We start from the raw sequence: 12,348 nt of genomic DNA on the forward strand, positions 1-12,348 counted from the left end.
CCAATTCTCTGTGGAGCCTGCCACAGCACCTTGTCTGGTGTAGGCACTTCCCTACCCATCTCTCCAATGCTGGCGTTCCTCAGGTCCTAAGCCTCCTCTTCTCATCATTTACCACTTTTCTAAGTGATTGTATCAGCAACTAAGGCTTCATTTACCAAATATAAGTTGATAATTCTAACAGTAATAAGGGCTACCATTTGTTGAGCACTTACTATGTGCTACACCCTGTGCTTTACAAGCATTAACCCAGTTAATAGTCACAACAACCCTCCCTACAAGGTGGGAACAGCCCATGATTCCTAATAGCCATGCGGATGCACGCATCAGGGGTACCTTAAACACCACCCTTCCAAACTTAACTCACCCTCCCCACAAATCTGCCTCTGCCCCTCCATGCCTTCACACAAAACATCACTAGCCAGAAACCTAAGTCACCCTTAGGTTTCTTAGGAGATGAGACTCCCCCCTCATCTAGTCTCCACTTCCAATCCAGGCCCAGGTTCTACTAGTTCTCCTTCCTAAATATCCCTTCATTCCATTCATACTTCCACCATCCTAGACAAAGCTCCCATCACTTCTGGCCTACAGTCCTGTGACAGAGGTCTCTCATCCTTATGTGTCTGCCTGAAGTAAATATGATACATGGCTTTCTGAGTGTCAGGCATCTGATAAAAACTTATGCAGCTGACATACCAGTTGAGGCAATTCAAGGCTGGAGGTCACAAGCTGAAGTGCCAGCACACATGCCCAGGTAAGCCTACCATTATCAGAAAAGTCATCATGGGGGAGGGGTGGTGGTGGGATGAATTGGGAGATTGGGATTGACATATATACACTAATATGTATAAAAGTGATAACTAATAAGAACCTGCTGCATAAAAAATAAATAAATAAAATTCAAAAAAAAAGAGAAAGAAAAGTCATCACATACATGCACCCCCATGTTCACAGCAGCACTATTTACAATAGCCAAGACCTGGAAACAACCTAAATGTCCACTGACAGAGGAATGGATAAAGAAGATGTGGTACATATATACAACGGAATACTCCTCAGCCATAAAAAAAGAATGAAATAATGCCATTTGCAGCTACATGGATGGACCTAGGGATTATCATACTAAGCAAAGTCAGTCAGAAAGAGAAAGACAAATACCATATGGTATCAGTTATATGTGGAATCTCAAATATAACACAAATGAATTTATCTATGAAATAGATACAGACTCACAGACATAGAGAACAGGCTTGTGGTTGACAAGGGAGATGGGGGGTGGGGGAAGGATGGATTCGGAGTTTGGGACTAGCAGATGCAAACTATTATATATAGACTGGATAAACAACAAGGTCCTATTACACAGCACAGGGAACTATATTCAATATCTTGTGATAAACTATAATGGAAACATTTTTTTAATTAAAAAAACTTAAATTAAAAAAAGAAAAGTCATTATAAAAAGAGATCTGAGAAAGGATAATTTATACTTAAAAGCTTTTTAGAATGGAAATATAAACAGGCTCAAATGAGTTCAAAACGTTTATTTTCTTGTAGCTTCTGCAGCACGGTGCAGCTGGGTGCCTCTGGCTTGAGGTCCAATGTGAGGCTGCAGCCAAATTATCAAACTGGGGCTGCAGCCTCAACTGAAGGCTTGACTGGGGTTGAGGGGCTTCCAAGCTCACGCATGTGGCTCTTGGAGGCCTTGGTCCCTTTGCCATGTGTGCCTTTATACAGGGATGCCCCACAACATGGCAGCTGGCTTCCCCCAGGGCAAGTGATCCAAGAGGCAGTGAGACAGAAAGGGCCCCCAGGATGGAAGCCACAATCTCGTAATGAACTCATCTCAAAGGTAACATCCCATTGCTTCTGTCATTCATTCGGAGGGAGTCATTAAATCCAGCCCACACTCAGGGATAGGAGATTCCACGTGGGCAGCAACCACTGAGGGCCACCCTCGAGGCTGCCTACTATTATCATCCAAGCAGACTTCACAGCCTTGGAGGGAGGGAGGGGACGTGCTAAGGAATAAATGGGGTCCTATCAGCATCTCCGTTAGCCCTCTCTGCTTTTTGGAGTTGAACTGACCGTGAGTGGCATGTCCTGCTCCTTTTTCTCAATAGGTGTGCTCTTGTCCCTGCCCCCTCCTCACTGCCACCTCTGCCACCACAGGGATAGGTGGAGAACCCACACATTCCTGAGAATGGCTGCGTAGCAGACTTTTTACATAATTCTAAAACAGATCAGCGTTACTGTAGCTCATGGCTCTACTCTTAAATGTGGATCCAGCTCTCTAGAAAATATAAAGATAATTAAAATTGAAACACTATCACAAAGTTCTAAAATTTAAAGCAACTCAAGTTATTTTTAAAAGAACTAAATCTCTATCAGAGGAGATTTTTAAAATATAATACAAGTTAATGGTGAAAAATAATTATTTCATGATGTAATGTCTATATTTCTGAGAAGTATTTTTATTATAATTCAATCTACTGTTACAAGCAAGAGAGAGAGCACTATGGGTTGAATTCTGTGTCCCCAAGAAGATGATGGAATTCCAACTACCAGGAACTCAGAATGTGAACTTATCTGGAGACAGGGTCTTTTTTTTTAACATCTTTATTGGAGTATAATTGCTTTACAATGGTGTGTTAGTTTCTGCTGTATAACAAAGTGAATCAGCTATACATATACATATATCCCCATATCTCCTCCCTCTTGTGTCTCCCTCCCTCCCAGAGATAGGGTCTTTAACAGAGATAATCAAGTTAAACATGGTCATTAGGTAAGGCCCTAATCTAATATGACTGGAGTTGTCATAAAGGTGTTCATTTGGACACAGAAACAGGCACACATAGAGGGCAGATGATGTGAAAGCACAGGGAGAAGACGGCCGTCTACAAGCCCAGGAGAGAGGCCTGGAGCAGATCCTGCCCTCACTGCCTCCAAAGGATCCAGCCCTGCCAACACCGTGATTTTGAACTCCCAGCCACCTGAACTGTGAGACAATAGATTTCTGTTGTTTAAGCCTCCCTGCCCCGCCACCCCGTTATGGCAGCCCTAGCAGATTAAGACAGGCAGAGAAAAAAAGAGAGAGAGACTCAGAGAGAGAGATTATATGTTAAGCTGTATATTCATCTGGAGGAGTTGACTTTAAAGAGAAATGGCATAAGGGCCTATTCTTCTATGGAGCAGAAAGGCTCAATTCCAATAGGCTGACAGAAATTTCCAAAACATGTGAAAACAGAACACAGTGCCAGGTGCCAAGAACCAGACTCTGCCTCCACAGGTGGGGTCCGGGAGGGAGAGGGGACCCTACCTTCTGGTAGTCCTCTTTGGACCTCAGGGATGCCTCCATGTGCTCAGCAGAGGTCGGGTAGATGGCAGAGCGGTACTGAGAGCCGTGGTCATTGCCTTGGCGCAAGCCTGGGAAAGCAGAAAGCAGAGGATTACTGGGGTGGCCTGGGCAACGAGGCCAGTGCCACACATTCTCCATGACTCATGTCCTGCTAAGTGCTTGTTTTAACTGCATCCTAACACCACTCTCCTTAAACAAGCATGCAACGTATCTGTTTTGCTTTGCCTATTTTAATTGTAACAAATATCTTTGAACTTAAGGTAAATCTATCACAGGCCTTGCATCGCAGTAGATGCTCTGGAAATATGCATTTTTCTATGCAGATATTTAAGTCATAACCATGTATCGATTGCAAAGCACTGTGATATACACTGTTTTCTTGGATCCTAATGAGACATTCTGTGTGGCAGGTGTTACCATCCCTAGACTGGCAGATAAGGAAATGGAATAATACACGTGGAAGTGTCTGGCCTAGTGCTCTGCACACAGGAGATGCCTAATAAATGACAAAGTGACTGATGCTCAGCGAGTTTAAAGAGTTTGCCTAAGGTCATGCACCTAATCAAAGAAAAACCTAGCACTTAGAATCAGCCCAGCGTACTTTCCACCCTGTCACAGCAGCTAAAGTGTAGATGCTGGTCAATTTCTAACTGAATGATAGAGTCCCCAAGTTAAACAGCCACAGGCCTGCCATAGATCCCCTATAGATCCCCATGTTGTTGTAAAATGAACTTCACACGTTTACTGCATCATTCAAGCATCAGTTTCAGCTTTAACAAGTGCCCCCAAACTCCTCCAGTAAAACAGTTCCAAAACAAACAGTTCCATATTTTCGAGCCCCCAGCTTAGCTGACTTCCTAGAAACGCCATTCTCCCACCTTCAGAGTCCCCTCCTCTCCTCAATGCACAAAGGTCACATGGGGACCAGGAACCAAGCGGCTTAAAGAGCCAATACCAATAATGATATCAAAATATTAATTTAATATTATATAATAAAAATAAACCAGCCCATGCCTCCAATAAGCATTACTACCAAATTAGTATATCTGTTTCATTTCTTTCTAAGTTATATATTCATTTAAGTATTATAGTAGTAGTCTTATGGTATATATACAGTAGTATTATTTACAGTATACAGTATGTATTATAAATATTATTTATTAAGCACCTAATACATGCTGAGTACTTTTTCAGATGCTGAAGATATAGCAATGAATGAAGGAAAATCCTGCCTTCACAGAGCTCACATTCTAGTGGAGGGTAAGAGACTGGATAAATATACATTCCAGAATGTTCTTTGTTTTCAATTTTCCCGTATGACTACTTCCCATCCTTTTGTCCTAACATCCATTTGCATAATGGCAAGATGGTTGCATCACTGTTCCTTCTGAAACATTCTCCACGAAGAAAAAAATATTGCCAGATGGCTGATTTTCGGTCAAGTCAGACCCCTCTCCATTCAGAACAAGATGCCGAAAAACACTGTCTCCCTGTGTAGTTGTTTAAATCTATTTAAGTTTTCTTTTTTTAAAAGAGAAATTAGTATGTGAGTAAAAGAGAACCTGCAGGTATGATTTATTTATATTTTTCAATAAGTTTTACTAAGATTACATACGCCTTGCACACTGAAGACTAATATCTGTGTGCTTACTTGGGGGTCTCTGAATTATCATAGGATCATGGAAAATTGTTGCTTACAGATAAAAATTGGCTTTTTTGAAAACAGAGTGGGAATAATTAAGAATCACTCCAAGGATATGGTTTAACAGTCGGCTCTTTCGCGGATCATATTTTCACAAATCACCTGGTATAAGGATTATACAATGAAACCCTTAAGTTTACATCGATGTTTTAGAGCTGCTCTGGTAGTGACATGACAACCTAAGGGGTAGAAATATCTGGAAGACTTCACACAATTGTGTGGTTGGGCAGAAAAGATGCACATGGCTGTCATTCTGGGCAAGTATATAAGGCAATGAATTTCTATAAAAAATAATCCATGCATTATTTATACAATTAGAGTTCATACTACTACTGTAATCAGGAATGGGGATTTATGGGCCCTTCCCTGAAGCCATGATCCCTCGATTCTACATTCTAACTTGATCGCCTGTTCACTGTAACACTGTAATACTGATATGGCTCCTCCCACTGTTGTCCCTGTCTTCTTGTGCAGGTCTGGGCTATCGCCAACACACTGTGGACAGCTTTAAAGAGGAGTAACTTCGTGGGCATTACCCACAGCCCTACCCCAGACTCACTGCACCTCTCCCATTGTACGAACCCAAACTAACTGTCCGTTGGAAAGATGGGAGCTGTGCACACAGTTATAGTCACATTTGTGGACAGAAGTCTCTCAATTTTGAATTTACAGCTTCAACCTTCTAATCACATCCCTTCTTGGATGTTCTAATAAAACTAAAAGTTCTTCATGTCAGAAACAATACCCTCTCTTCCTGGTCACTCTGGCTAAACCCCTGACTGGCCAGGAAGGAAGACAAGAAACTGTTAAAGAGATACACTAGGGGATGGAGAGAAAACATGAAAGCCTGTGTTTGGATTTCTTTGAGTCTTGAGTGATATTGGACTAGGCATTAACTCTCCGGTCTACTCAAGGACAACGTTATTTTGATTGCATTTTTCCATCACAGTTCATCCCGAGGAGAGGGTATAACACCTTAAACCAAAGCCATACATCTATATCCACATACACGAGTGTGTATTTGGTTAATTCCAATGCATGTACCTTTCGGTTCACTAATGAAGAGGCTTATTAAGTGGATAGAAGCTTCAAATTTGAAAGCAGATGGTTCACTGGGAAATACGATTTGATGCTCAGCAGGTTGAGAAACCTATAGAACTAGGGCTTTTCTGTTCTCATTATTTTTAATATGTTGCATTTATAGATGTTTAGCATCATTAAACTTTTCACCATTTCTTTCAACCTCTATTGGTTTATATAATGAACACAAAACAGTAATTCACATGTGAGGAAAACCTGTTTACTAAATCTCTTGTCAGAAGCCTAGGACTCAGAGCTGCAAGAGCTTGTTTTTAAGTCTGACTCTGCCACTGACATGTTCTATGCAAATTTCCTAATCTTTCTGAGCTTCAAACCTCTTCTGTAGAACATGGATTATAAGGGCCTAAGCTATAGGTTTGTTTGAGGAGCAAATGAGATAGAACCTGTAAAGTGCTTTGTTGACTATAAAAAATTATGTAGGGGTTAAATACTTTTATTTTTACAACTTTTCATAACCTTAGAATAGTTCAGAACAACTAGTTTGAAATAAAAATAACGAATGACATCACACAAGATACTTTAGGAGTGACCCTTTTCCCCCAGAAAAGCATTATTTATATTAATATCTCAGATACTCACACAGCAGGGGTCTCACAGATAAATAATCCAAAGACAGGGTCAGATTCATTTTATGTGTGTAGAAATGTACTGTTCAGTTTTTAACTAAACAGTTCATTACATTTTTTTTTTTAACAGAATTACCTTCCTAGTTAAATTTTAACTGTCCACCTCAGTTCTTCATTTCAATGGAAAACAAACCCAAGAAAGGGTTTGAGTGAATTCTTTGAGTGAATTCTCCTTCCCCTGCTCCTACCCATGAAGCGCTTTCAAATGCAATGTCTTCACGCTTGGTCTCTGATCTGAAGTTTGAGAAAAATCAAGCCTGTTAACATTATCTCGTATCTCTCAAGCTCACACCCACTGGGTTACTAAAAAGGGGGAAAGAAAGACTTGCAGAGCGGGTGGTAATTAAAAATTATTGAAAAATGAAGTTTTTAAAGCCCTTCTTTCTGACTTCCTGCCTTCTTTTCTTCCTTCCACTCATTCATCCGTCTTTCCCTGAATCAGGCAAGGTACTAGATACTGGGATTCAGAAATAAGACGGTCTCATTTTTCAGCTAGGTCCCCATCCTAGTACAGTGAATGCCATCTTATGAGTTAAACCTAGATCCACCTGACACGCAAGCTCTTTCTCTTTTCAAGATTGATGCACGAGAAGTTACAGCAAAACAATCGAACACTATAGAACACAGTGTGTGTGTGCGGTGCATGTGGTGGGCAGTGGAGCGTGCCAGCCCGAGACCCAGAAATGAGAAGAAGCTTGGTCTATGCTGAGGGCTGTGAGGAGATGAGCCTGGGTCCTGCCAATTGTCCTGGAAGGAAATGAAGCTGGTCGGTTGAGCACGAGGCCGCATGGGTGTCTTGACAGGACACACGGGGAACCAGAGACGTATGGAAAGGTCAGTTTCAAGGGAGCCACAGAATTCTGTGGAACCCTGGGTGAGCAAAATCATCAAAACTCCAGAGCTCTTGTTCACATTGATTCAATGTGTGTTGCAAAGTTCACCGTGCCTTCCACTTGGCTTTGGAAAAACTAGGAGGATAAATTATTGACATTATTTGGCTGTCTTCACATCCCAGGAAAGTAAGCAATAGACTTGCTGTAGGGGGTGAAAAGAGAATAACCGGCTCAGACGCAACATCTTGTGCTTAAAATTCTTCCATAACACCCTCTAAACTGATTACTGAGGACTGGGCTTTGGGGCATTCTTGAAAAGAACTGTCCTCTTGGCATCCAGCAACTGTTTGAGATTTCTCCATCCACCTTCTCCAAATAAGATTTGAAAGGGACAAAGCATCATGAGACTGCTCTAAGATTTCCCTCTCTCTCAGTGGAGCCAGAGAAAATGCTGGAAAACAGAGAAATGCTTAACCTATAATGAGGCAAAAAGATGGATGAGTTCTCATCTGCTCAGTGGCCCTCTAAACTTTGGCTCATCTTTGGGTACTAGCCCTGTTTTATACATTCAGACCAGAGAGGTGAGAAATATGCCCGAACATGGACATTTTAAAGGGAAGTTCACACTGTGAGCTGTTGTGAGGTGATTAAGAAATTTCAGGAGTCACCAGCTGATAATGAACATCAGAGCAAGGAAGGACATATTCCTAATGGTCTGAAATTACTGACTCTGTGTTAGGGAACTTCAAAGGAGCAATCTCATTAGAGGACCATCCATGTTGGCTACAGAGACCGGGTGACTCCCACCAGGATGAATCTATATTCTTCTCTGCTACAGCCAATTGCTAGGAAAAAATGGATCCCGATCATGGCCTGCTGCATGAAGCAGAGAAACTGGCATGAGTTTTGCCATGAGATGGTTCTGGATTCTAATTCCATCTCTGCGTTTACTGTGTAACCTCAGCCGAGGTACTAGACCCATCTAAGCTTCAGGGTCCTCATTCAGAAAAGTGGGGATGGTGATACATACCTCACAGGTTTGCTAGGCATCTTACATAGGAGCTCAATAAACATATCTCCCCCATCCCCTTGTGACTTCTAATGCAGAAATTCAAGGAGGAGACGTTCTCAACATACTACTTAAGAATTTAAAAATTCCTGTCAAGAAATGAGCTACTAAGCAGCTAGCTGAGTTCAGGAAACTTGCTAGAGATTCAGCTAAAGCACAGACCACTGAGCCTGACCTCAGTCTCAGGAAAAGTCTAGAATGTATCAACAAACATACGAATGCAGAGAAGCAAGCTGTGATCACTAGGATGAACATGGATCCATCTAGAATCCATGCCTCTTAACCTCTCTGGCCTCAATTCAGCATCAGTAAGGATTTGGGTTAGATCCTTTTAAAACCAGTTTTATGAAGGTATAATTGACACACCATAAATGGTATATATTTAAACTGTACAATTTGATCAGTTTTGACACGTGTATATGCCATGAAATCATCACCACAATCAAGATAATGAACACTTACAAAAGTTTCCTCATACGCCTTTTAAATCTCCCCTTCTCACAACTCCCAGCCCCCATCCTAAAGCCCCAGGCAAACACTCATCTACATTCTGTCATGTGTATTTTTCTAGAATTTTATACAATTGGAATCATGTCGTGTGTACTCTTTTTTGGTAACTCAACCATGTTGTTGTATGTATCAACAGCTGCTTCCTTTTATTGCTGAGCAGTGTTCCATTGACTGGATATGCCAAATTTGTTTATTCACTGACCTGTTGAGGGATATTTGGGTTCTCTGCAGCCTCTTGCTATTAAAATAAAGCTGCTGTGATTATTCATGTACAGGTCTTTGTATGTACATATGCTTTCATTTCTCCTGGATAAATACCTGGGAGTGGAATGGCTGGTACCTTTATGTTTACCTTTTTAAGAAACTGCCAAACTTTTTCCAAAGTGGTTGTAACATTCTACATTACCTACCAGCAATGTATGAAAGCTCAGTTGTCATATCTACACAAACACTTGTCACGGTCAGTACTTTTAATTTTAGCCATTGTCAAAATATTTGTAACAGTATCTTATCATGGTTTTAATTTGAATTTCTTAATGTCTAATAATGTTGAGTATCTTTTCATGTGATAATTTGCCATTTGTGCACCTTCTCTGGTAAAATGTCCAATTTTTTCCCATTTTTAAATTGTATTGTCTCTTATCATTGAATTTTGAGTTCTTTATATATTCTGGATACAAATATCTTATCAGATATATACTTGAAAATATTTTCTCCCAATCTGTGGCTTGCCTTTCATTCTCTTAACAATGACTTTCAAAGAGCACAAATTAATTTTGATGAAGTCCAAGTTATCAGTGTTTTCTTTTATGGATCATGTTTTTGGTGTTGTATCAAAAAAAATCTTTACCTAACCCAAGTCACAAAGATTTTCTCCTATATTTCCCTCTAGATGCTTTATAGTTTTAGGTTTTAAATTTAGGGCTATGATTCATCTTATGTTTTGTATATGGTGCAAGATATAGATCAAAGTTGTTTTGGTTTTGCTGTGGTGGCGGTAGTTTGTAGTTGTTTGCTGCAAATACAATTGTTCCAGCGCCATGTTTGGAAAACACTATCCTTCTTCCACTTTGTAGTCTCTCCTCCCAGACTCTGCCCTATTTTTTTTAATAGTATATATTGTGTGCTTTTATTTTTTATTTCTCCATCGTCTGGTTCCAGGACTCTGCTCTTAACCACATCTTTGTACTGCCTCTGTTACTTTCTTTTCTTTTTTTTTCTACATTTCTTTTGGAGTACAGTTGCTTTACAATGTTGTGTTAGTTTCTACTGTACAGCAAAGTGAATCAGCTATATGTATACATAGATCCCCTCTTTTTTGGATTTCCTTCCCATTTAGGTCACCACGGAGCACTGAGTAGAGTTCCCTGTGCTATATAGTAGGTTCTTACTGGTTATCTATTTTACACATAGTATCAATAGCGTATATATGTCAATCCCAATCTCCCAATTCATCCCATCTCCCTTCCCCTTCGGTATCCATGTTAGTTCTCTACCTCAGTGTCTCTATTTCTGCTTTGTAAACAAGATTGTCTATACCAGTTTTTTCAGATTCCACATATATGCATTAATATATGATGTTTGTTTTTCTCTTTCTGACTTACTTCATTCTGTATGACAGTCTCTAGGTCCATCCACATCTCTACAAATGACCGAATTTCGTTACTTTTTATGGCTGAGTAATGTTCCATTGTATATGTGTACCACATCTTCTTTATCCATTCCTCGGCTGATGGACATTTAGGATGTTTCCATGTCCTGGCTATGGTAAATAGTGCTGCAGTGAACACTGGGGTGCAGGCGTCTTTTTGAATTATGGTTTTCTCTGGGTGTATGCCCAGTAGTGGGATTGCTAGGTCACATGGTAGTTCTACTTTTAGTTTTTTAAGGAACCTTCATACTGTTCTCCATAGTGGCCGTATCAATTTACATTCCCACCAACAGTGCGAGAGGGTTCCCTTTCCTCCACTCCCTCTCCAGCATTTATTTTTTGTAGATTTTTATGATGATGGCCATTCTGACTGGTGTGAGGAGATATCTCAGTGTAGTTTTGATTTGCATTTCTCTAATAATTAGTGATGTTGAGCACCTTTTCATGTGTTTGTTGGCCATCTGTATATTTTCTTTGGAAAAATGTCTATTTAGGTCTTCCACCCATTTTGGATTGGGTTGTTTGTTTTTTTGATATTGAGCTGCATGAGCTGTTTGTATATTTTGGAGATTAATCCTTTGTCAGTTGCTTCATTTGCAAATATTTTCTCCCATTCTGAGGGTCGTCTTTTCATCTTGTTTATGGTTTCCTTTGCTGTGCAAAAGCTTTTAAGTTTAATTAGGTCCCATATGTTTACTTTTGTGTTTATTCTCATTACTCTAGGAGGTGGGTCAAAAAAGATCTTGCAGCGATTTATGTCAATGAGTGTTCTGCCTATGTTTTTCTCTAAGAGTTTTATACTGTCTCACCTTACATTTAGGTCTTTAATCCATTTTGAGTTTTTTTTTGTATATGGTGTTAGGGAGTGTTCTAATTTCCTTCTTTTACATGTAGCTGTCCAGTTTTCCCAGCACCATTTACTGAAGAGGCTGTCTTTGCTCCATTCTGGCCAGGTATATTCTGGCCTCCTTTGTCATAGATTAGGTGACCATAGCTGCATGGGTTTATCTCTGGGCTTTCTATCCTGTTCCATTGATCTATATTTTGACTTTGTGCTATTTTTGCCTAACATTTTACAGCTACATATCTTATAACCCTCAAAATACACTTATTATTTTTGCTTTAAGCAGTGGTTTATCTTTTAAAGATATTTAAATCTTTAAAAATCTTTATATTTAGCTAACATGTAGTTAACATTTCTAGTACTCTTTATTCCTCGTGGAGATCCAGATTTCCCGATGGCATCATTTTCTTTCTTTCTGTTTGAAGGACTTCCTTCAACAGTTCCTTCTAGCTTGGGTCTGCTGGTGATGAATTCATTCAGCTTTTGTACATCTGAAAAAATATTTTTGCTTCCTTTTTGAAAGAAGTATTCACCAGGCAAAGAATTCTAGTATGACAATTCTTCTTTCAGTACTGAAAGATATTGCTCCACTGTCTCCTAGCTGGCATTGCTGCTGATGAGAAATCTGCCATCTTCGTATCTTTGTTCTTCTGTATGAAA

At 40.0% G+C, this 12,348-nt stretch overlaps 1 protein-coding gene across 2 annotated transcripts in view; it reads right to left on the reverse strand.

Annotated features, from left to right (window-relative positions):
• MSRA (methionine sulfoxide reductase A) overlaps positions 1-12,348 on the reverse strand; it is a 386,217-nt gene that overhangs the window by 97,333 nt on the left and 276,536 nt on the right. For both annotated transcript variants that reach the window (XM_007466143.1, XM_007466144.1), the window contains one exon: positions 3,314-3,420. In XM_007466143.1, the coding sequence (XP_007466205.1) occupies positions 3,314-3,420 (107 nt within the window). The remainder of the gene's footprint in view (positions 1-3,313; positions 3,421-12,348) is intronic.

The sequence above is a fragment of the Lipotes vexillifer genome, unplaced genomic scaffold (genome assembly GCF_000442215.2).
Source record: "Lipotes vexillifer unplaced genomic scaffold, Lipotes_vexillifer_v1.1 scaffold308, whole genome shotgun sequence".
In the NCBI taxonomy this organism is placed as follows: domain Eukaryota; kingdom Metazoa; phylum Chordata; class Mammalia; order Artiodactyla; family Lipotidae; genus Lipotes; species Lipotes vexillifer.